This window comes from Stegostoma tigrinum, chromosome 3 (assembly GCF_030684315.1).
Source record: "Stegostoma tigrinum isolate sSteTig4 chromosome 3, sSteTig4.hap1, whole genome shotgun sequence".
Classification (NCBI taxonomy): domain Eukaryota; kingdom Metazoa; phylum Chordata; class Chondrichthyes; order Orectolobiformes; family Stegostomatidae; genus Stegostoma; species Stegostoma tigrinum.
The window spans coordinates 86,531,539-86,558,248 of record NC_081356.1 but is presented as its reverse complement, the minus strand read 5'-3'; the positions used below and the strand labels follow the sequence as shown (position 1 = coordinate 86,558,248).

Below are 26,710 nucleotides of genomic sequence, written 5' to 3'. Positions count from 1 at the left end.
TGAGAATCCAAACATCCATCATTTTCAGCCTTGAATATACTGATTATTTACTGTACTCTGGGGCACAATTACATAAATTAACTTTGACTTCCTGCTTGTCTCCATCTTAAACCGAAGATCCCTTGTCCTGTGACCTCTAGCTCTCGATTGACCAACTGAAGGAAACGGTTTCTCACCTATTCTGTCATACAGCTAATTATCTGATAGTTATTCACAGTCATGACAACCTGAGTTGCTGTCAGCACAGCGATGATGGCTAAATGGTCTCCTTTTGTGCTGTAATCATTCGATGATTCTAATATATTGTATCTGGTCGCCAACATTGTTACGTGATAACGGGAACTGCAGATGCTGGAGAATCCAAGATAACAAAGTGTGGAGCTGGATGAACACAGCAGGCCAAGCAGCATCTCAGGAACACAAAAGCTGAGGTTTCGGGCCCGAAACATCAGCTTTTGTGCTCCTGAGATGCTGCTTGGCCTGCTGTGTTTGTCCAGCTCCACACTTTGTTATCCAACATTGTTATCTATGCTTTGCTGCCTGCCCAAATTGATTTCAAGGGTCTATCTGCTGAGTGATGGCTTGGCTGGGGAGTGTCCCTCTGGTCAGTCTTCTCATGTCATGGGCCATATTGTTTTGTAAAATGACTCCGAATCAGTGAGTGCGGTCACCATAAAGGGCTTTATGGGTTTGTGAGGCAGTTTTAAATGAGGGCACACTGCCAAAAGGAAGTACCAGGTTGTGAGCATGTTGATTGGGAAATGGAAGGAATTTGGAATATTGACTAAGGACAAAACAATAATGGAGGGGACTGTGTCAAAGTCACATCCTTAGAAAAATGAAGGAAGGCATATTCTTTTTATAATTTGTGTACATTAATCAATGTCTTTCAGTACTTCATTCATATCCTGGGTAAGATGTTTCTACCATTCACATTTTCTACCACGTCTTTCCAACCATTATTTCATCTGTCTGTTCCTTTTGCTGGTATCTGAGGTAAAAGATCAGTCACTAGGCTTTCATCTGTTTGACCAAGATCTCCATCACTGTCATGTCAAATCTGGCACCATTTGTAGAGGGACCATCATGAATAATTGCAATAGCGTCAATCCATGCTTAGTCGCCCATTTTGATGAAAGACTCTTGACCTGAAATGTTAGTTCTGTTTCTCACTCCCAGATTTGCTGAATAATTGCAGCATTTTCAATTTTTGAGGGACCCCTCACTTGTTTTAAATATGTGCCAACTCTGCTTTCTAAAGCAGCAAGCTGCCACTCAATATGGGTTGTGTGGTAATGAAATTTCATTATCATTACACCGTAAGCTCCAACTAATTGTCTGCTGACTCACTACTCACACCTCCAGTATCCGGCACTTCCAAATATCTACCCATTGCCTCAGGTTTGGGAAAAGTCCATGATGGATGAAACTTTTCCTTGTGGAACTGTCTTTTACTAGTGTAAGGATGACCATTTTTACCAGCAATGATACAGGAAAACCTTTTGGGAGACAATGCAATTAGATGAACCCTCAAAAACCAAATATCATTGAGGATCTGAAAAATATTTTATTCCTGTGAGAGTGAATTGAGGAAAAATTCAAGAAAAATCTGATTTCCGTTTCTGGCCAACTGCTAACTAGCACATTGACAAGTTTATTTAAGAAGAGACAACTCCCCATGAATACTGTGTTAAAGAGGCTAAATTAATGGGTGAAAAATGCTATTGTTCTTGTGACAACAGAAAAATAAAATTGCCATTGCTTCCAAGGGTATTCCCCACTATGTGCAGCTAATTACCAGTGTAAGTCACTAGAATTAGCCCCCAGATTGTTCATAATTTGCCTATTAATGTTAATGCCTCTGCTTCTATACTGTGTAGTTGGCTAATGAAGCACTTGTATTGTATGCTAAAGAAACATAGAAAGTAGGAGCAGGAGTAGGCTATTTGGCCCTTCAAGCTTGTCCACTGTTCGTTATGATCTTGGCTGATCATTCGATCCTGTTTCTGCTTTCTCTCAATACACTTTAGCCCTCAGATCTCTGTGACTCCTTCCTGAAAGCATTCACTGTTTTGACCTCAACTGTTCTTGCAGCAAAAACTTCCACAGGCTTACCACTCTCTAGATGAAGAAATTTTTCCTCATCTCAGTCCTAAGTAGCATTCCTTGTATCCTTAGACTGTGGTGCCTCCTTCTGGATTCCCTGGTCATCAGGAACAACCTTCCCATGTTTTATGCCCTCTAGACCTGTTAGGGTTTGGTAGATTTCTATGAGATTCATCCCCACCCCATTCTTCTCAACTCCAGTGAATATAATGAGTCAACCTTTCCTCATGCATAAGTCTGCCATTCTAGGAATCAGTCTGGTAAAACATTGCTACACTCCCTCTAAAGCCAGTATATTCTTCCTCCAATAAAGAGATCAAACATGCACGCAGTATTTCAGGTGTCGTCTCACAAGGTCCTGTATAATTACAGCAATACATCCCTTCTCCTGTGTTCAAATGCTGTAACTATAAAGGCCGACATAACAATGTGCCTTCTTTACCTCCTGCTACACCTGCAAGCTTACTTTCAGGGACTGGTCTAAAGGACAACCAGATCTCATCTCACCACCTCCTTGCCCAATCCATCATCATTCAGATAGCAAATCTGCCTTCCTGCCTTTACTACCAAAGTGGAAAACGTCACATTTATCCACATTGCATTTCATCTGCCAGGCATTTGCCTATTCACTCAACTTGTCCAACACTGAAGCATCTCTGAAACCTCCTTCCAGCCATCTTTGTGTCAACTGTCAAAACTAGTGATATTACTTTTAGTTCCCTTGCATGATGCCCTGCCCTCATCATTTGTTTTTGTCACTTCCTTGGAAGGCTCGGTCGGGCTTGTGGGACTGGACCTCCCTTGCACAGGAATCACATCGGGTAACAGAGGGATATGGACCATGTGCAGGAAGATGAGGTTAGTTTGGAATGGCATCATAGTCAATGCATGGTGGGCCAGAGGGCCTGCTCCTTTGCTGTACTGTTCTATGTTCTAATTTATTATAATATTGGAATAGCCTGGATCCAAACACTGATCCCACAGCACCCCATTAGTCGCTGGCTGCCACTGGGAAAAATGTCTGATTATTCTGACTCTTTGTTTCCTGCCTGCCTACCAATTATTCATGTTAGTACACTACCATAAGTCCATGCATTTTAAGCTTATGGGCTATAAACAATGCAAGAAGAGAAACTTTAGTCTGAAAAGATAAAGGCAAACTGAAGACACTGGATATTTATCTGCCAAAGTCTGTTGCTGTATCACTTTGTTTTTTTGCTGCTGTCTGAAGGAACTTATCAGGAGCATCTGAATCATGTGAATCCCCACTGCTGGTTCCCCAAGGGGAAGCAGGTATCGACTGCGCTGAATAGATTATACTTAGCACCTTCCCCTCCCCCAGTGCAATAATGCTGGGCTGCCCTTTGTGTTTTCATGCACTCCGTGGAGCCTTCACTCCATCAGTCAACACGGCAGCAATTACACAGCAGTGTGCACACTGACCCCAATTGACATCTTGTAGTTCACATTTTTGGGTATTTAAATAGTTGTAAAACAAAAATAATGTATTCATTTAGTTTTCCCATCATCGCTGAGTTGACAGTATTTAATGCTGTTCTTCTTTCAACATTGATTGGTCTCATTGAAAATGTAATTGTTATCAGGAGTTTTAATTAATTTTTTATTTTTATAACAACTCAGCATTATTATAGCAATAGTAATACACAAAACAATTGTGAAAAACAACATACACGAAGCATTGATGCTGCGAGTCTTTGCACAAACCAGATTTGAGGAGAGGCTGGGAAAGCATCCAAGAACAAAGGATTTTCTTTGTATGAACTGGTTAAAATTCATGCATATAAAGGAGGCAAGTTAGGTAGACAAGTCACCTCAAGCCCCTCTCAGTCCCTTATGGTGCAAGAAAATAGCACACCTTAATAGTTGATGGCAACAAACTGTTCATTATTGTTAAAAACCTGAAGATATATAAAGTATAATTTCAATAAGATGAAGTGCTTAGAGCGAATAACTAGGTTTTCAGTTATAAACTATCAATTGCAGGGCATTGTATTCCACTGAAACTACCCACACTGTCTGTATTTCTATAGCAGTGCTTTCATAAAGAAAACCATTAAGGAACTCTAGAGGAGAGAGAAGGTTAACAAGTAGAATTTTTTTTACTGAAAGGGAAATTGGACTGGAGTCTGAAAGTGACTGTATAAATTATCTCTTCGTTTGCAGAACTGACCAAGTAGACTTTGAAGGCAATGATTAATGAGAAGATAATGAATAGATGCAAATTTCTGGATAATCTCAGAAGAATTATTAAGTCCTTTAAGGGGAAAAAGTGTGAATTTTGATTTGTGGGAGAATCAGAAACCATGTTTTAAGTGAGGCACATTGTGAAATCATGAGAAATAAATTGACTATGTGAACAGGCCTGAACTGTTAATGGATGAACACATAGGTGGATGGTTGTACACATAGTATTGAGTATTTCAGCTACAATACAAAATCAGTGCATACGCCTAAAAGACTACAGCTCATCTTTGTAGTTAAACAATTGTGGCCAACAAATGAGATGTGCTCCAGTATTGAGCTGGAGAAATTTACTGAAACACATATAAGGAAAAGGGGAAATCTAGTAAACAAGGAGAGTTATATAAAGGCCAACAAATAGATACAAGTAATTAGTGATGTGAAAAAGAACATGACAAATAAACTTGCTGTGGTGTTGCTACCAGTAAATATTTAATAAATGTATAAATATCAAGGAAGACTTACATTCTCCTTTTTGAATGTCCATTATAGAAGGATGCAGAAGAGAACATAAGGACCAGGAGGAGGTAATTCAGTCCCTTGAGCCTGTGCCACCATTTGATACAGTCATGCCTGATCTCACTTCGGCCTCACCTCCATTTTCCCGTCTGCTCCCCATAACCCATAAATAAAAATCTACCCGTCACGTCCTTAAATTTACTCGTGCCCCAATGTCCACAGCACTTTGAAGTAGTGAATTATACACATTCCTGACCCTTGGAGAGAAATAATTTCTCCTTGTCTCTGTTTTAAATCTATTACCCTTTTATCCTAAAACTATGACCTCTCATTCTGGATTGCCCCACATGACAAAGCATCCTGTCTATGTTTACTTTGTTAACTGCTTTTAGCATCTTGTATACTTCAATTAGATCACCTCTTATTCTTAGTTTATAAAATTACACAATCTCTCTTCATAAGATAAAACCTTTCCCTCTGGAATTAATCTAGTGAACTCCTCTGAACTGCTTCCAAAACAGCTACATCCTTCTTCAAATAAGGGGACCAGAATTGTATGCAATATGCTAGGTGCTGTCTGTCTAATGCCTTTGCAGTTGTGGCATTAATTCCCTATCTTTATATTCTGTTTCTTCAGCAATAAGTGCCAAAATTCCATTTGTCTTCCTAATTACTTGCTGCATCTGCGTGTACTGCACAAGAACACCCGGATCCCCTTGCACCAAAGTTCGCTCAAGTTTCTCTCTATTTAGATATTAAGTTGCTTTTCTTCTCCTTCAACCTCTCACTTAATGATGTTAAATTTTATCTGCCAAATTTTGGCCCATTCATCTTACCTATCCATATCCATTTGTAAATTTCTTATTTTTCATTGCAATTTACTTTCCCACCTATTTTAGTGTCATCTGCAAATTTTGCTACAATGCGTTCTATCACTACATCCAATTTATTGTGCACATTGTAAATAGTTGGGACCCTAAGGACCGAAACTTGTGGCACTCCATTAGTTTCAGCTTGCAAACCAGATAAAGACCCATTTATCCCGACTTTGTTTTCTGTTGGTTAGCCAATCCTCTATTCAGGCTAATAAATTACCCCTAATCCCACGCGATCTTAGCTTGTATATTAACCTCTTACACAAAATCTGATCAAATGTCTATTGGAAGTCCAAATATATTGCATCAACAGATTCCCCATTGTGTACATTCATTGTTACATTTTCCAAGAGCTCTAGCAAATTATTCAAACATGATTTACACTTGATAAAACCACGCTGAATCTGAATTTTATTCTGACTTTCCAGATATCCTGTTATTAATTTCTTAATAATGGATTCCAACAATTTCCCAATAACACTTGTTAAACTAACTGTGTTTTCCTACTTTGCTACTTACCTTTATTCAAAAAGGTGAGTAGGAATGAATAAAAAGAGCATAACAGGCTTGTTAAATAACTTACAGATTTTGTACGATAGAGGGAGAGAACAAAACGTTATGGTATCTAAAATTAGAACATGAGGAGGAACTTTGTGCATGTAAGAATATAAGAACTCCAAGTGGGATTGGGCATTTAGCCCATGAGCTTTCTCTGCCACTCAGTACGATAATGGCTGATGTCATCTCGGACTCAATTCCACTTTGCCAGCTCCCCAAAACGCTTCAACTAATTTAAAAATCGGTCTTTGTCCTCCTTTAATTTACTCCCTTAGAGAAGTCATTTCTCCTCCTATCAGTGTTAAATTTGCCACCTTGTATCCTAAAACTGTGATCTCTCTTTCTAGATTGCTTCTCAAGAAATAACACCCACTTCACATCAGCTTTGTCAATCCCCTTTAGCACTGTATATACCTCACTTAGATCTTCTGTCATTTCTCCAAACTCTAGGCTGAAACTGCTCAACCTCTTTGTAAGACGAACCACTCATCTCTGAAATCAATTGAATGAATCTCTGTGAACTGCCTTCAGTGCAACTGCATTCCTTCTCACAATTGCAGCCTCAAAACATGGTGAAGATAGCGCTGCCAGAGGCTTTGAAGCTGATCGTGTGTATGGCTCCTTCCAAACTGGGACATGCACTGTTTCTAACATCTCTGGTTTGCCATTGATTGTTGCAAAAAGGCAAGCCATGAAGATTCCTCCATTCCAAGAGAGAGTACAAATTTCATTCTCTCTTGCCAGTAAGTACCAGTTGGAGTGAGTACATGGTGCCATGATGACACCATGGTGTAGGGTGCCACTGACGGCACATGTGCTGTTTTGTGGCACTGCATGTAAGCTCTGAGGTATACTACAACCATTTGGGATTTCAGCCCCTCAATGTCCATGCGGTTAATAGCCATTCATTTTGTGCAATGCTCTCTCCTGTCTTTCCATCCATGTGTGGAATGAATTTTATGTGCGCTGATATTAAGGTGTTCTGTGGATTTACGTCACAGAAGAAATATAAATTATACAAAGTATATATATTTTTAAAAACTTACTGTAGATTTTGAAGCAGAAGGAATATCACGGTTGAAGCAATTTTGTGCTAGTCCACAAATGATCAGATTTTCAGAATGCGACATTAAGTTTACTGTGATTGGATTTGAACTCATGAATTCTACCTGCCATGATGCTATGACACAACACTACAATACCTTGGAGAGACATTTGTTTTCGAAAAAATGTTCAATCGAACGTGGATGTCATTACACGTGCCAGCATTAAATGCCTTTGAGAAGGTGGTGACAAGCCGCTTTCATGAACCATTGCAGCCCATATGGTGCAGTATGCCAATCATGCTGTTAAGAAGGTATTGCATTTTAATGATTTTGAGGGTGGAAAAGTTGAAATTGTAGCAATGGCTTAAGGCAATTCATAGTTCTTTTGTTTCAATTTAACAAGACAAAGAATAGCATTTATAAAACGTGGCAAATGCACCTTTTTTCAGTTTATTGTGAATAGTGAGTGAAGTAGATCAGTAACTTCTTCACATCAAGAAATATTATCAAGCAAAGATGAAGCATTCTTTAAGTTTGGAGAGATGTTGGCTCTTGTGAACTGGACAATAGAAGTTAGAGAGACAGTGTCCCTGTGAATTAAGTGAATATTGAAGGGGAATAGGACATGTGGGAACTGGACTAGTGAGTATTATGAAGGGACAATGGAATTCAGGAAGGTTGATTGACTGTAGTAGTCTTGGGTTAAGTAACAGTATTTACTCAAGCTATTTTTAAAAAAATTAATCCGACTTGTGAAGTAACGAATTGATGTCCCATTTTTTAAAGTGTCACAATGTATAAAAAAGTGACCTGAAGAAAGGAAGTATTTGGAAGAATGCGCAGTTTAAAATTCTTCCGGAGAAACCCCCACCAAGAACCTATACACCATTATTTAGAGATATGAGCTTGGAATCCAATACATTTCACAAACTCTCCAGATATAATTTGTTTTTAAGGTGCCAAATATCTTTGGAATCAATATTCTTCAAAAATTCTATGAATCCAGCTGCAGCAAAATGAGTAAGTTAGTGGTATTGACTAGCCCAAAAATCTTGTTTGTATATTAATAACTTTACACCTCATAACTGCTTACAAAGCCTTCCAGATTAGCTCCAGCTCAGTGCCTCTGCTGATACAGCTGCCTAACTCCCATTCCAGACTTGCCTTCATTTCTGTCCTAACTGACCACATCTCTCTCATTTGCCACTTTCCTCCTTACTCCTCAGATTCTCCCTGTCCCTCAGTAGCTGCTGTTTGTCCCCCCTCCTGTTTCCACTCTGTCCTGCATCCTACATTCCTCCATTTACCAACTTCAGCTCCCCCTCCACTCCTGCAACTCACCCCTGTTTCCTAGCCCTCATCTGCTTGCCAGCCCCTCCCTACTCACCTCCCCATCTCCCCACTCACACCCCTTCTTCATTCACTCCCTTTCCTCACTCACCACATCTCCCCTGAGGCTCTTCACTCCAATGTGCCACGTCACCCCCTCGCATCCCTCATACTTGCTGCTTCCTTTCATTTTCCTGCTTGCAACTTCCATTTCTGACCCCTATGCTCACTGTCTCTTGCATACTTTCCCTCTTGCTGTACCACTCACGCTCACTATTTCCCTCTCTTCTGTGAACCCTAACTATGAACATGAGGGAATGATCAGTGAGTGGAAGGGTCGTGGAGGGAAGCAGTGGGCAGAAGGGTCAGTGATTGGGCTGCAGAAAAGACAAGTGCTAACAGAGCTTCAGACTCTGGGGACTGAAATAAGTGCATTTCAGCTGTTAATTGTATCTCATTAATCTGGCCAGGCTTGGCTGTTGTCCATTAATTTCCTGTCATGGGTAGTCTACTAGTTCAGGCTGGCTGCATCATGGACTGATAATGTGATGACAAAAGCAGCAATGGTGAGAGAAGACAACAAGATCTTGCTGCACAGATCCACTAAACTCTCCTAAGGCATCACTTCATCATTTTTTAGTAATGCATTGGAAGACACGTCATTCTGGCAACGAAACGCCCTATGGGCCCCCCTCACCTTGAGCAGTGGTAGCTATAGCTGTAATGCCAGCAGTCCAAGTCTGCACAGCAATAAGCTGGAATTTGTATGACTTCAGTCTGAGCTTCCACTGCAATGTTCAGCTGTGGGGTGCTGCAGTGGGAACAAAGACAATGACCATCAGATGCTGTATCATGTCCAGATCTAAAAGTCTGGTTATGGAGTTGGCATTGGCTTCTGTGTTGGGAATAATGGACTCCAAGCTTCACATTGGACTCTTATGTGTGTGAATGATAGTGTTTCTTCTTCACCTGCTCACCCACATCTCGGTCTTTCCACACTGCCTGGCAAGGTTGCAGTTCTTGACTATCTGAACAAACAAAGGCACAAAATGTGCCGAGAGAAATGGGGAACGCAGTGGATGCATGCTTACGCTTACTGTAGCCTGTAAATTACAAAATATTGCACAAAGAGGAGAAATTTCAATGTGCAGAGCAATTGCCCACTCCCATGAACTGCCATTGGATACCCATCTCCAGGTACCCAAACTGGAAGCCCACTGGATGATTTCAGTCCACCCTTTACAACTTCCATTCCAACCCTCATGTGGTATCATAATCCTGTCCAAGGTGAAAGTTGGCAGGGACAAAGATTATAGTTGAGCTATTTAAGGAGGGAGTTGATGAGTTTTAAAATACCTTAGAAGACGGAACTATATTTAAAATATCAGTTAATACTAACATAAAGGACTGTGGCTACTGGCAATCTGAAACACGAAAACAAAATGTTGCAAACACTGATCACATCGGGCAGCATTGTCAGGGAGAGAAAGTAGAGTTAACATTTCAGAGTGATGACCTTTTACTTCTGATTCAATGGGGAAGTAGAGAGGGGAGTCTTTGCAGGTTTATTAAGCATATAATGTGGCATTGAGGAGCCAAAGCAAAACTGAAGTCAGTGAGTGTCAGGGGAAAGCATCCCAGTGGTTGGTGTCGTTTTTTTTTGCTGTTGGGTAATAATTTGTCTTATTTCTGGGATGTCACTACAGGAGTTCCACAGGCTACAGGATCAACCTATTGAGATGTTATTGCACATCTCTGGAGTAGTTGGGATTTGAACTGATGCCTCCTGGTTCAGAGGTAAGGATACTAAAACTGCATCACAAGAGCTCCTAGTTCCTCTGGGTAATGTCCTAAGCCCAACCATCATCAGTTGTGTCATCAATGACCTTCCCTCCATTGTAAGCTCAGAAGTAGGGATGTTCATTGAAGATTGCAAATGGAGCTGAATATTATGCAGTTTGTCAGGTACGGAGCACACAGTGTCTGTTTGCAGCAAGACCTAGGTTTGGGCTGATAATTGGTAAACTGCATTTGTGATGCACAATTGCAAGACAATATATACTTTGCAGCAAACATATGGGAGCGCTACCAGCTATAATTTCCTCTTTTAATTTGAAGCTATGTCTGCATTTCTTCACTGTCATTGGGTCAAAATCCTGGAACCCCTTTCCTAGTAATCCTGTAAGTGTACCTACACTCCATGAAGTGTGGCATTTCCATCACCTTCACCAGGGCACTTAGGGAAGTGTAATAAATGATGGACTAGTCAACAACTTCTGCACCCCATGAACCAACAGAGTTATTCAAAGTGCATGTGTTTGGCTTGAGGGTCAGAAGATGAGAACAGAGCATTTCGGGTTGTTGCATGTAAGGATTTTCGTTTAAAAGATATTTGAAGATATGAGACAAAAGACCTGCGTGTATCAAGCTGTGAATTATTATTCATGATGCACTGATTACTACTGAGAGGAGGAGGCAAATGATTACCAGTCAGCACATAAAAATCCAAAATTTATTACTGATCTGAAAGCAATTTCAGTGCAAATAATTGAGTTTTAAAAAGGCAAATAGGGTTGCTTGCATTGCTTCTAATTTTTGTCATTTATTGAGAGGCTCTCTTGCAGAATTGATCACAGTCCCAGTATTAGGTTGTGTGTAATGGGGGATTTAAGACTTTTGGAGCAGTTTCAATACACCTGGGGTTAATACCTCCTAGGAAAGATAATTTAGTGGCTGATTGAGATATAGCATCCTATTTTAATGTAGTTTTTCTGCCTTTTGAGTGTAGCATACCTGGGAAGAAGAAAGAAGTAATTTAAATAAGGAATACTCACTTTTCTGAAAAAAAAACGCCTGTCCTGTGTGAAATATGCTGCTGCGAGTAAGTTTAGGCAGAGAATGTGTGTGAGGTTATTGTGCATCATTACCAGCATTGTGAAGGAACTTAGGTAACACAACATAGTTGAAGCTCAAAAACCGTCCCTAGATAGTGACTATTCTACAGATTATGGTTCAGACTCCACATAGTAGGCTCAGCAATGCCTCATAGCCAGATCCCCCACTTACACCATGGGCACCCATTGTATATACAGATGCAGTTTGCCCTTTTGTAACCGTTTGCCAGAGAAAATTCCTTTAGTCCAAGCCAAAGAAGAGCAGAATGCTGTTCCAGAATGTGACTCTGTTTTGTATATTGTGTATTGAAACCAGCTGGCAGAGCAGTGAACCAGTGGCTTATCAGTTTAAACACTGAGGGGTGAATTTACATAGGGGAGGTGGGGGAGTGGTGTATAAGCCATACCCCCACCTCAGAAGAAAAGTTGATGTCACACTAGCCAACTGTTTATCAAGGCCACCCCATAGCAATGCCACAATCTGGATGCCCTTGTGAGGGGTGGGCGTCTACCTGCCAGGTGGGCAGTCTCACTGTCCAGCTGCCTCTGGTAGCTCTAGCAGTACCAACAACACAAGTAGCAAGCAGTGGGTGCTGTTTGAACTTCAAGGGAGCCCCAGGACCAAAAAGAAAACCATGGATCCCAGTCCAAGATAAAGCTTGGGCTTTTACACAGTTAGGGAGTGGGTAAGGGAGGGATACATGAGGTGGGTTCTGAAGGCCAGTCAGGGTAACATTTTCTGAGGAAGGGTACCCAGACCCGAAACATTAAGTCTCATTTTTCTTAACGGATGCTTCCAGACCGGCTGAGCTTTTCCGGCAACTTCTGTTTTTCTTTCTGATTTACAGCATCCACAGTTCTTCAGGTTTTTATATAGCATTTTGGGTCAGCTGCACAATTAATATATACAGGGCACCCTTAAGCCTTGCACAGCCACACAGCCCCACCCTGTTTCTTGTCAATATTTTAATGGCTTTCTGAATCTCACTTGTCTATCCCGGCTGATTCATGGGTTTGGCCATGTATTCCTTAAGTCAAATTGCATGCTAATAAGCTCATTTGTCAATTTTGTTTTCAATGGCTGTTGATTTTGGAGCCTGTCCACTTTCTGTATTACTGGAGGCCAGGTTGGGAATGGGCACGAAGGTGATGGGCTGACTTCCTTGTAGATTTTATGATGCCACACCCTACCAACACATGTACACACTTCATGCGAGTAGAAGTGTGGGAGAGAGGGAATTAGGCTGTCAAATCCAACCTCAACCTAAAGCTTTCTTTTCTGCATTGCAACAGTAAATATGGCCAGTTTAAGGAATATTTTAAAGTGGTATGCAGATTTTTGGTGTGTACGTTAAATTCTGACTTTGTAATATTCTGCATTAGAAACTTATTTAAGTTTTAACTAAGTTTTGAAATTATGATAAGAAACATCATTTAGGAACAGATGATGTTACCCAAGTGGAAACTAATTTCATAGAGTAGCTTTGAATGAAGGTCTAATCAATGTAGAATGATCACCAAAAAAAAATTATTCTTCAAATACTGAAGAAAGATATTTCAGGGTTCATGTTCAGTGCACAGTAGGATTTTTTGAAAATATGTGAGTGTCTCACCTGTGTTTTTTCTCTTTCTCAATATATTTACATAATAAGCAGAAACATTATTCAAGAATTCTATTGCTTGGATGGGTTTGTGTGTGTGTGATATAGCTTCAGCGATCTCCTTCATTATTGTGGGCGTTTTTGAACTCCAGATTATTATTTTAATACAATGTAACTTTTGTGTGTCAAGCCAGCTGCAGGGAATATCCTTGATTCTACGAAGAAAATAGAGTGTATCTCCCTAGCTGTGTAATTATTTTGTTCAAAGTTAGAAAATGTCCGCTCATCAACATAAAATTCAAATAATCAAATAACATGAAACTGCTTAAAATAAATTACCCAAAGTAATTAGTTCCAAGGAGCATTAATTAAGTAAATGTTGTTCCTGCAGTAGGTCAAATAAATGTGTTCTATACAGTAAGTTATTCGATTCTGTATTTGGTAATAGGATCATTAATGACAGGTTTGTTCTGCAGCCATAACTTGTTGTGTACATTTTGATGCTACTGGCTGAATCATGCCACCAGTCTTCAAAACCCAACACCAGGGTTACTTCCAGGCTTTATTTCTGCTTGATGAGGCAGCATGATTAATGGCTGACTCTTACAATTAACAGGCTACTTCCATATTCACCATCTGATTGGGAGTAGTAGGCAGGAACTGCAGTCTCTGTGGCCCAGTGTACAGCAGGCTGACAGTCTTCACTCAGTCACCACGGAGGATAATGGTGAACCTGAGAAGCAATGAAACACTGGAGACAGTATCAGGATGAGGGAAACTGCTGAAACCATCTTGTTAGGTCCATGAGATTAGATATATCTGCGTCAAGGAATTTCACACTTTGTCACTGAGGAAGTTAGCAGCCTTCCCATTGTGGGGATTCTCTAATGATTCTTCCCTATTTTTATGATCATACATCTGTGCTATTTTCCTTCTATTTTAACCACAGTAATATCATTAAAAGAAGTTTTTTTAAAAAATGACAGCAGGCAGTTAACTATCTGAGGTCTGGGTAGTTGCGGTCATATAATGTGTAAAACAAAAAGTACACACTGCAATAGGGTTAAGAGTACATGTCCAAAATGCATGTCAGTGGTGTGTCTCTGTGCTTTATATATATATACAGTGATGTTAATTGGTTGGCAGCAGCGATTCAGTTATAATTCTTTTGCTGTAATAAAATGGCAAGATCAAAGCTGAAGAAGTTCATGAATAAAATGAGAAGTACAAGTTCAAATGTATTTGAAGTATGGATGTGAGGAACAATTGTATCACAGTATCACACTATCACCTCAAAGGAACAGGTCAATTCCTGTTTAATAAAGCAGTAACTTTTGCAGTATTTCAGATTGCCTACCAAAAAAGCTCAACTGAGAATAGAGATTCACACAGATAAAAGTGCCGACAACTTACCATCTCGCATTCTCGAGGGCATGTACCATGAGACATGGATGTCTATGGCCCAATTCAATCCAATTATGAACTTTCAGTAGAATGCAGTTTCCTATTTAGCATTTAGATTGTCAAATTAACCAGGATATATTATAACAACAAACTGATAGCACCCTGGACTGTGTGTACGTTTGTGGACTATATATTATTGTAATAGGACATGTGGAAGAACAGCATGATTAAAATAAAATAAAGTTGGCTGCCACCTCAACACACCACTGTGTTCCCATGCCAATGTCTATGTCTCGGGCCTGCTGCAGTTCACTAGCCAGGCTCAGTGCAAGCTGGAGGAACAGCATCTCATTTTCTGCTTGGCGACATTACAGCCTTCAGGACTCAACATCAAGTTAAATCAGTTTAGAACCTAATCCCTACCTTCCCTATCATTTACCCACCCCCCACATCGAGGTCCTGTCATGACTTGGGTTACTTTCAGCACATCCAACTCAGTTTTACCCACTCATTGTCCTCATCGTTTCCCTGTCTAGCTTTGCTTCTTCCGTGGCTTACTATGAACAATCCCTTTGTTCATCTGTCCCTCTGAGTCAAACTTTTCTCATTCTCGCTCTCTGTTTACTGCTGTCTCCCTCCCTCACTGCCCCCCACTGTCCCCAAAATAAACACTCTCTTGCTGTCTGCCTGGGCACTATCTCCACCTATCAACTCACCCCTCCTCACCTATTGTCATCAAACTAAATACCATTTTTTCATCCATGCTATCAGTTCTGTCAAAGGATCACTGAACTTGAAATGTTAACTGAGATAACACTGTGTGAAGCCAGATGAACACAGAAGGCCAAGGAGCATCAGAGCAGGAGGAATGTTTGATGTTTCGGGTCGAGACCTTCAGAAATGGGGTAGGGGTTAGGGGATTCTGAAATAGATAGGGAGACGGGGGAGGCAGATAGTACTGGGCTAATGGTAAGATTCTTGGTAGTGTAGATGAGCAGAGAGATCTCGGTGTCCATGTACACAGATCCTTGAAAGGTGCCACCCAGGTTGACAGGGTAGTTAAGAAGGCATACAGTGTTTTAGCTTTTATTAATAGAGGGATCGAGTTCTGGAACCATGAGGTTATGCTGCAGCTGCACAAAACTCTGGTCCGGCCGCACTTGGAGTATTGCATACAATTCTGGTCACCACGTTATAAGAAGGTTGTGGAAGCTTTGGAAAGGGTGCAGAGGAGATTTACTAGAATGTTGCCTGGTATGAAGGGAAGGCCTTACAAGGAAAAGCTGAGGGACTTGAGGCTGTTTTCGTTAGAGAGAAGAAGGTAGAGAGTTGACTTAATTGAGACATATAAGATAATCAGAGGGTTAGATAGGGTGGATAGGAAGAGCCTTTTTCCTAGGTTGGTGATGGCGAGCATGAGGGGGCATAGCTTTAAATTGAGGGGTGAAAGATATAGGACAGATGTCAGAGGTAGTTTCTTTACTCAGAGAGTAGTAAGGGTGTGGAACGCTTTGCCTGCAATGGTAGTAGATTCGCCAACTTTAAGTACATTTAAGTCGTCATTGGACAAGGATGTGGACATACATAGAATAGTGTAGGTTAGATGGGCTTCAGATTGGTATGACAGGTCGGCACAACATCGAGGGCCGAAGGGCCTGTACTGTGCTGTTATGTTCTGTCTTCTATAGAAGATGAATAAAAGAGAAGACAGGGTGAGAGGAGACAGACCGATCAAAGAGGCAGAGTTAGAGCCAGTGAATGTGGGGAGTTAGGGAGGGGATAGGTCGGTCCAGGGAGGATGGACAGGTCAAGGAGGGGGGATGAGGTTAGTGGGTAGGAGAGGGGGGTGGGGCTTGAGGTGGGAGGAATGGTTAGGGAGGCGGGGACTAGCTGCGCTGGTTTTAGGATGCGGTCAGGATTGGGGAGATTTTGAAGCTTGTGAAGTCCACATTGATAACTTGGGCTGCAGGGTTTCCATGCGAAATATGAGATGCTGTTCCTGTATCTTTCGGGAGGCATCATTGTGGCAATGCAGGAGGCCCAGGACAGACATGTTGTCCGAGGAGTGTGGGATGGGTGCAGTTGAAATGGTAGGTGTTGTTTGTTGCAAACTGAGCATAAGTGTTCTGCCTCGTGTTCCCACAAGGAGCTCGAACAGTTCATCCATTTCACTGACACCTTCCACCCCAGCCTTCAGTTTAACTGGATCATCTCTGACACCTCTCTCTCTGTGTCTCCCATGTCCGCTCCACACTCCCCACCAGCCCCAGCACTTTCCCTGCAACCGAAGCAAGAACTACACCTGCCCCTATACCTCCCCCCTTACCTCCATCCCAGGCCCTAAGAAGACTTTCCACATCAAACAGATGCTCACCTGCACATCTGTTAACGTGATATACTGTATCCGCTGTTCCTGTTGTGGCCTTTTCTACGTTGGGGAAACTAAGCAGAGGCTAGGAGACCGCTTTGCGGAACACCTACACTCAGTTCGCAACAAACAACTGCACCTTCCAGTCTTAAACCATTTCAACTCTGCACCCCCCCCCCCCCCCCCCCCAAAAAAACTCCTTGGATGACCTGTGCATCCTGGGCCTACTGCATTACCATGATGACGCCACCCGAAAGATGCAGGAACAGCATCTCATTTCACTTGGGACCCCTGCAGCCCAAGGGTATCAGTGTGAACTTCACAAGCTTCAAAATCTCCCCAATCCTGACCGCATCCTAAAACCAGCACAGCTAGTCCCTGCCTCCCTAACCGTTCCTCCCACCTCAAGCCCCACCCCCATCTCCTACCCACTAACCTCATCCCACCTCCTTGACCTTTCCATCCTCCCTGGACCGACCTATCCCCTCCCTAACTCCCCACCTACATTCACCTTCACTGGCTCTAACCCCGCCTCTTTGACCTGTCTGTCTCCTCTCACCCTATCTTCTCCTTTATCCATCTTCTATCTGCCTCCCCCGTCTCCCTATTTATTTCAGAATCCCAATCCTCTTCCCCTCCCCCATTTCTGAAGAAGGGTCTCGACCCGAAACGTCAAAAATTCCTGCTCCTCTGATGCTGCTTGGCCTGCTGTGTTCATCCAGTTTCACACCTTGTTATCTCAGATTCTCCAGCATTGGCAGTTCCTACTATCTTTGAAATGTTAAGTGTTTTTCTCCACAGATGTTGCCAGAACTGCTGAGTTTCTCTAGCAGTTTCCATTTTGGCTTATAATCATAAACCAGACTTGTTAATAGACACCTCCAGACCCAAACCATTGGCTTTCAACAGCAAAAGTACTCTGTTAAAGCAGATCCAATTTATTTCACTTCCATTTACTCAAGCTAAAGTACCCAGATTCTGGGTAGATTTAAAGACAATTCTGATACTTTAAAGTAAAGACTGGCTTCAAAGGTGTCTAGGCCTATTCGTCTTCCTTATTGCATACATGCTGAGCTTGCCAGAGAGGGAATATCCACTTCAGGAACTGCTAATGAGTGAGATATGACATTCCTGTAGCAGAACAGTCACAAAATTCTTTGATGCTACAAATTCATGAGGAGCATGGATTGGGTGAACACACAAGATGTTTTCCCTGGGTAGGGGGAGTCCAAAACTAGAGGGCATCGATTTAAGGTGAGAGGGGAAAGATTTAAAACGGATCTAAGGGGCAACTTTTTTAGAGGGTGGTGCATGTAGGGAATGAGCTGCCAGAGGAAGTGGTGGAGGCTGGTACAATTACAACATTTAAAATGCATCTGGATGGGCACATGAATAGGAAGGGTTTAGAAGGATATGGACCAACTGCTGGCAAATGGGACTAGATTTATTTAGGATATCTGATTGGCATTGGCAAGTAGGACTGAAGGGTCTGTTTCTATGACTGTGCATTCAAGAAATAGCTACCAACTGAGTTTGATTCTGCAGCCTTCATTCTCACTATTGTGCATGTACCAGGAAAAGCAGTGTAATTGTTGATAATCAATCCAGAGTTTAGAGATGGAGACAGAGAAACTGGGAGAATAGAAGAGTCATTTCAGAAACAAGGTGTGAGGAAGCATATTTGAGGTAGCCAAGAAAATCAGTAAGTTTGAATTACTTATGGGTTGAGCCTATCCCAGGAAATGGAGACCAAGAAATCAAGGAAGGGATGGAAAGAGTCAGAGATGGATCAGATAAAGATATGAGAAGGGTAGAAGTGTGAAGCAAAATTGATTTAATTTCTCCAGTTCTGAACAATCCCAAAAAGTGGCACCAATGGCAATGATGTACCAGAGAAAGTTGTGAGAGGGATGTGCTGAATACATCCAAGTAAGACTTGAACAGGGAATATTCCATAAAGCCCACACAAAAAGGTATAAATTGGGTCCATGTGGGTATCCATGACCACATATTTATTTGGAGGAAATAAGACAGTTAAAGAAGTTCTTGTTGAATGTGAGAACAAGCTCAGCAAACAGAGGAAGGTGGTAATGGATGGCACTGTTTGGACCCCTGCTCAAGGATGAGGTGTAGAGCTCTCAGACCATCGTGGAGGCAAATGGCCAGAACTGCAGTGTTCCCTCACTTACAGTTGATCTATTTGGCTCACCTCAGCAGAGAAGTCAGGAACTGGATGACAGTGATGAAGAGGAGATGATTAGGGCCAGGGAACTGAAAAGTATCAGGAAAAACCACAAATATTGTTGAAAAGACGCTGTAAAAGGCATGAAAAAAATGAGCTCAGAGGGGCGGGAGTAGAATTGAACAATGGGTCTGCCAGAGCAGTTTTTTTTTGTGGATTTTAGGAGGAAGGTAGAAGTGTGCTGAGTGGAGAGCTTGTTAAGCTGTGAAGAAACTGCTGAATTGCTGTTAGAATATAACAAGTTTTTCTAACAAAAGGCTTATTACATTGGTAAAATATTTTTTCATATTGACGGATATATATTTATAAAATGATAATGGCTTAATCAAAATAAGAATAATATTTAGGATTAGCAGGATTATAACGCCATAAAAGTTTCAAGAGGAAACTCAGTTAAGTGAATGGTTTCAAATTGGTAGAGAGGAGAGGTGTGAGATGATGAGCTTCACAAAGCAACCTACTTAATTGTCATCCATTCACCAATGTTAAACATGCATTTTATCATTGAAGCAGAATGGCAACATTCTGTACCATTTGCAAGGTCCACTACAAGAATCAAACCTGTGACTTCTACTAAGAAGGACAGGGCAGCAGATGTGTAGGAACACCATCACCTGCAATATCCTGTCCGAGCCATGCACCATTTAACTTAGAACTATATTATTGTTTCTCATCTGGCTGGATCAAAGTGCTGAAACTCCCCTCCTTCCTTACAGCACTGTAGGTACCAATCCCCTGTGATTTGTCGTGGTTCAAGAAGGGTGTTCACCACCACGTTCTCAAAGGCAATTAGCTATAGGCAAAAAATGCTGGCTCAACCGGTGGTGCCCACAGCTATTGAAAAAATTTTCCTTGAAAGAAATCTCATCTGGAAGTGTAGAATGATTTATGTGTGTCATTGTCAAACATCCAACCCAGGATGTGCTCCGTAGCTAGAAGCAGGCACACCCATCTCACTGATATTTCAAAGTAAACATGTGGTTTCCTTAAAAGCACTATGAAATCATTATTTGGCAGCACTTTCAAATTATAATTACTCCACAGTATTCTAATTTAGTTGGGGGAGGCACCTTGCATTTTTCTACATTATGTTGTAACTGATATTATGTGTCGTTCTACGCTATGTTGATGCTGCCGTGTCATTGCAGCTACAGATCCATACGCTTTTACAATGATTGGCATTGGTGAAAATAACTAGACCACAAGAATATCTCTATTTAATTTTCTCAATGTGACTATAACTTCCCAATTCCTAGCTGTGGCCTTTCTCAGATAGATATTTATCTTAAATAAATCTCTATGGTCTGTCTTCTAATAAATGAATTTTTTTTCTCTCTCTATTTTTGGCACAGTTGAAACTTGCTTGTCTCCTGTTAACTTTTTGTTTATTTTGGAAATTGTAACTTTATAATTGCTGCATACTTGATTTTAAAAATATTACAATTTAAGAATCATACTTCCCTACTTAACAAAGGCTAAAATAGACCGTGCTGTAATATAAAAAACGATCAGTAGCGATATTAATTAGCAAATTCAGGTAAATTTGGTTAAGCCTTTGCTTGCTCTGGCACTAGTTAACATTTTCTTCTAGCAGCAAGCACTCAGAAATACTGCAAAATTCACAGGTTGGAACATGCAGCACTTGGATTTTTCAGGTCAATTGCAGTCTAACCAACAGTCTTTAAATGGCCCTTTGGAGTCAAATGGAAAAAGATAAGTAGACCTTTTACCTGAGAAACAGCAAAGGTTTTGGCCTCTACCTGCTTCTGTCCATTCCATCTTCACCTCAGCATCTTTCTAAAGGATAGCTCAGTGTTCTCCATTTTCATACAACTCTTCCCTGCGGTTATTATGTCAAAGCAAATTGGACTATTTTCTTGAATTAACATGATTTTAATTATGAAATTATAGACAAAAGCCTTTAGTTTTCTCAATGACGTTTTCGACCTTTTAGTGTCTACATGTTTCTGAAATGATCAGGGCAAGCAGTCTTAAAGTCATTCTGGGAGAGAAATTATAATAAATCAAATAATATGAATTAAAGAAATTGAAAATCATTGCCATGTCAGAAATCTGAGACAGAAAGTGCTGAAAATACATGGCATGACAGTCCATAGCTGTGTCAGGAAAAGGATCCACTTTAGTTGAGGGAAAAGTTACCCACATGTCATTTCACATCCAAGTATACAGTAGCGATGCTGGATTTTATTTCTATGCAAGTCATAAAAATAAGTAAATACTTCTTTCTTTCCTTCTCTGTTTAAAATTTGTTGAAAACATATTTTGTTTGTTGGAAAATTGCTGGCCTGAGTTGAAATTTAAGCTAGGAGCAAACTGACTGAATGTGAGAGAATGCCATTAATAACAAAAAAAATTAAACCCCATGGTCAAAAGTTGCTAAGACAGGCTGTATAAACATTTCCAGGAAGAATAATAAAGTTTCTGTTGACCTTGCAAATACTTACGTGGTTGTTTCTTTTACCCAAATTCTGGTACTTGCCATTTAGCAAGTGCCACTTTAGCTTTACTGTAGAGCGCAAATTGTACAATCCAAACCAGGACCTTCCTGTACAAAATAAACCTGTGACTAAAACAATCATTTCTACCATGAAAACCAAATTATCCTAACTGTACAAATGAAACAATGTAGAAAGCAAATTATTATCCCATTTGTAATATCCAGATGACAGGCCGAATACCTCTGCTGTGCTAAGAAACCATGATTCAAAATGTGCAGTGCTAAAAATGATCTTAGCCATAAAATCCAACAATGATTCCAATTGTACTATTCAAAGAACCATCACCTTATAAACCAATCAGCCCAATTTTACGAACAGATGATCCCAACCATGCAAAGCAAATACTGTCTTAACACAATGATGCAAGCACTGATTTAAATAGTATACCCCAGAGATTGAGATGGCATACCCCAGAAATCCTGGCTGTACACTCCCAAGTCTGCATTATTGATTAGTAAAACAGCTGCTCACGTTCTACCTTGCTGCACTTCCAATGAATTTTCTGCACAGTTTCCCTCTACGTTTTCATTTCCTTGCCTTGCATTTTCTCACCCAACTTTGTTCTCCTTTACATTCTCTCCATACAAACCTCCTCCATGACATTTTTTTTTACATTCTTTCCTTCCCTGACTGTAGCAAATTGTTTGAGTAAGGCAATAAATCAGTTCTGTTTCTCATAAGGACTTTCCAGCACCACTGATATCAAATGCTGCCTCTTTATACTGCACACTAGAGCAATGATTCGGCCTTCAGTTTACATCGCTGGAAAACAGTGCTCAAGAACACGGATAGGTGGAATAGAATACATAGGAGAGTAGCAGGATGAGTATGTAGAGGATGGCACAGTTTCACGGATCTATGTCATCAAGTACTGATTTGCTGAACATGCTCCCAATAAACCAATTTGCATGAAATGCTGACCACTGGCAAGAATGCATTGGCTTTTGAATCTTCATTCCTACTGAAGAATTCAAGGAGTTCTTGCAATCAATCTTCTAATTCCTTTCATCGGTAATATATTGTATCTGCTCAATCAGGTAGAGTCATAAAACACTGAAAGAGACCCTGTAGTCTAATTCATCCATGTCGATCAGACATCCCAATCTGACCTAGTCCCATTTGCCAGCATTTGGCCAATATCCCTCTGAACCGTTCCTACTCCTATGCCCATTTGAATACCTTTTAAAAGTTATAATTGTACCCGTGTTGAATAATCATAAGAAAAACAGACATGGATGTTGGGTCGAATTTATTTGAGCTTTCATTCTTGCTTTACAACCTACCACAGTTGAAATAAAACTGTAAATATTATATAGTTTGTAGTTAATTACCCTCCAAACAAAATGAGAGGAAACCAGTTTGATTGTTGGATGTTTTATACTGAGCATCTTTCAGAGTGCACAGCAGTACATATGCAATGTGAACTCTAAAACAAGACCAGTTCTGTAATTTTAGTTTTGTTTCACACTTGCTTCAATCAGAATAAAAGTTTAATTAAGAGCTGTTTATGGGGTTGCTAAGCAACCTTTGCCTAGACTAGTGATACTGTTTATTTCATATCACTGTGAAAATAATTATAAATGCTTGTAAGTAATTTTAGTGAAAATTACAGGAATTTATCAGGGAAGATAATGTTGTAGGGAGATTGGAGTTTGCTTGATAACGTTGGCAAGTAAGAAAAGTGAACTTCTAAATCAGTTAGGTCGTATTTGAATAAAGGTTCAAATATACACAGTGCCCTTTAAATAATACATACATTTGAATTAAAAGTAGCTCCTGTCATGATAGTCCATTTCTCTTACATAAGTTTCTCAAGATTGCATGAAAATTGCTGAGATGTAAAATAAATCATACTGTGGTGACCAGATTCACAGGGCACATGTCAGGGTCATTTTAAAATATTATCACTTCAGTTCTTCAACCTGGATTCCCTTTGAACCTAGCATCTCTATGAAAACTCAAATCAGTGCATTATCAGTGTTATATTCATGTAAAAGCTATATTGCATAATATTATAGAAAGCACTTATGTGCTTTTCTTACATATATATATTAGCGACAGAAGCATCTGATTAAACTATTCTTAATGGAAAAGAAATTAACTTGCTTTTCTAGCCTTTTATGACATAATGATGTCTCAACAGGTTTTGTTGCAATTCTGTGTATTTTTGAAGTGTAGTCACTATTGTAATGTGGGAATTGCATCAACCAATTATGCTTCACAAGGTCCCATAGACAGCAATTAGAACATTGTGGTAATCTGTTTTAATTGATGTTGTTTGATGAATAAACATTGATCAAGAAACTGGGAGTTGCATTTGATGGCTGCAAGTCAAACAAGCATCTTTATTCCGGATGGTGTGAAATTTCCTGACCATTGCCATGGCTTCGTTAAAGCATGTGAAACATGTTCCATCACTGGCCTATTAAAGGTGGGATGGCTTTGATGAGTCAGGAAGTTAGCTACTTGCTGGAATAACTAGCATTTGACTTTCCTAAGTAGCTACAGCATTTAAGTAGTGGAGTGAACACATTTTCTGCTGAGTGGGTGAGACTGGATGGATTTGATGATCCACTGAAAGTCAAAGGGAAGTAGTTAGATTCTGTCATTGGAAATGGTCTTTGCTTGGTTTTCTAGGCATGAATTTTACAAGGCTGAATGTTACCCTGGCGTTGCTATGTACTCTGACAATCACGTCAAACGATTGGAGAGTGAAATGGCTTTGTTCCCAAAGTGATTAGTCCTGAGTCAGAATCTGTTACTTTGTGCATGCTGCAACTCAGTAAGGTGGAAGATAATCAGTTTCTACTTTCTGGCCATCCTGTTGCTGTTAGGCCACAGTCAGAATGTTACATTCGGTTCTAGACACTACAATTTAGGAAAGGTGTTAAAGTTCTTTAAGATGATGCAGAGGAAACTTCCTAAGTAATATCAAGGATGAGTGATTTTTGGCTGTTAGGTTAGGTTGGAAAAACTAAATTCTCCGTGGAGCAACATTGATTCAGTGGAGATTTGATGGAGATGTACAAGGTTATGAGAGGTTTAGGTAAGATAGATAAAAGCTGCTCCCATTAGCTGGTGTTATGAAGATGAGGGCTTACGGTTAGATGTTTGGATAAGAGATTCAGGGAGGATGGGGGTGGAATATAAGGAAGAATATATTTACCCAGTGAGTTAAATTATGTCCTGAAGTGCACTGTCAATGAGTATGGTGGAGATGGAAGCAATCAATGATTTCAAAAGGCAACTGGATAGGATTCGGGGGATAGAGCAGCAGAATGGAATTGACTCTGTTGCTCTACAGACAATGTGTATTCAATGGGTTTAATGACAGATTTTTAGTCAACATGACACAGGAAGCAATGTGGAATGGAGATTGTGCTCATCCCTCAGAGGTTCAGAGTTGACCTGACATTAATACTGGATATTCTGAGGATCAGCAACAACTTTAGGCCCATAATTACTAATTTTCCTGTCTTGATGTTCTGCAAGAGTTCCTTCAGCTTTCTTCATTTTTATGTAGTGAACAAGAGCAGGAATGATGACTTTATTCCCTCAATCACCTACATGACTGCATACTCCACACTCTTCCCCATCCCAGCTCCTCTTAGCGAAGAGATGGTGAAGCCAGTTGTAGTGCCTGTTACTGAGACCACCTGGTTCACTGTGGGTCTGGATCAACCCTTATGCTTTCCTAATCTGAGTTCTTCATTTACTGACCAAGTGTTTGGAGGCAAAACCTTGAGTTTGTATTTTTAGAGGGAGTGCACTTGATCCCCGAAAAGATTTACAATGCTGTTTTTTTTTCCCTCTCTCTAATTCAACAAAGTCTGCAATTTTTGTGGCAAGACCTTGAACATGCAGGTCAGAATTATGCACTTTGGTGCAATGGCCACAATGAGTGGCTGTCAAAAAGGTGATTTGTGGCTGAAGTGTAAATGCAGTATTTTTTTTTTGTTTTGCAAGTTGTCGTTTCCTACACCTTGCAATATAATAAACCTTGTGTCATTGCCTGTCTAACCACATGGTACAATAGCAATTCAGCTTATGCCACATGACCTTAACTTCTGTTGCTGTCTTCTGTCTAACAGCAAATTCATCTCTTACTGAGAATTAAATGAAATGGCCTCCATGATCTACATCTGTGTATCTGTTGAGAAGATAGTCTGTACCATAACCTTTTATAATGTGCATACTATTTGTGACTTTTTGTTGACGGACAATATACAGCCCATACTGGGCCTGCCCCTGTGGACGTTACAAGATACAGCTAAGCATGATTGTATGTAGTAATGTTTTTCTGCACTAGTCACATATCCTAACACACTGACTACATGCCTCCAAACCTGTTGCCTGTACTGCCCCAGCCTGCTGTTGACATGACTATCCATATACCATGTACATGTTCCATAATCTAGCATGTACATGCCTATCCTTAATCTGCTGTGTATGTGGCCCATGTTTTGCCATGTATATGCCCTGAAATGATAGTATTTATGTTCCCAACCTGTTAATAGAATTGCCATTTTGCAGAGATAGGCAAAATCCTTTGTAGTCATCCCTCTGCAAGTGTAGTGCACTTCATTAACCTCTCTAAGTCAGGTCTCCAGTGGGTGGTTCAACTGGGAGTCTGATTTCGTTTAACACTTGCCAGCCAGGTTTGCCATGGCTCAGGAAAGTGGCGTGAAATAGAGGTTAGAATTGCTATTGTTAGTTTTTAATCAAACTTTTCCTGGTCGAAAAAAGATGAGGAATGCTGCCCCAAATTCTGAGAAAAGTGCTCTCTCGCTCTCCCTTTCCTTCGCTCTCCCCCGTCATCCTCCCTTTTAACCTCCCCCTTCACCCCAGTCTTCTCTCCCACGGCCCTTCGCTCTTCTCTCTTCCCCCCCCCCTCCCTCAAAACCCCACTACCCACCACAGTTCCTCTCCCTGTCCCCCCCTCTTCTCTCCTATCCCTCCCTCTCCTCCTTCTCTTCTCTCCCCCCCTTCTCACCACTACTTTCTTCTCTCCCACCCACTCTCCTCCTCCTCTACCCTGCCTTCCCTT

At 40.7% G+C, this 26,710-nt stretch overlaps 1 protein-coding gene across 14 annotated transcripts in view; it reads left to right on the top strand.

Moving 5' to 3' along the window:
- Positions 1 to 26,710, top strand: part of rgmb (repulsive guidance molecule BMP co-receptor b) — a 164,965-nt gene that overhangs the window by 122,571 nt on the left and 15,684 nt on the right. For 9 of the 14 annotated variants that reach the window (XM_048527501.2, XM_048527497.2, XM_059644729.1 and 6 more), the window contains one exon: positions 2,877 to 2,964. The exons of 3 other annotated variants lie outside the window; for them this stretch is intronic. In XM_048527501.2, the coding sequence (XP_048383458.2) occupies positions 2,941 to 2,964 (24 nt within the window). In that variant the 5' untranslated portion in view covers positions 2,877 to 2,940. Of the gene's footprint in view, positions 1 to 2,876; positions 2,965 to 4,860; positions 4,896 to 6,710; positions 7,004 to 10,341; positions 10,433 to 26,710 lie in introns of all 14 variants that reach the window. 2 more of the 14 variants (XM_048527503.2, XM_048527505.2) reach the window with 2 other exon arrangements.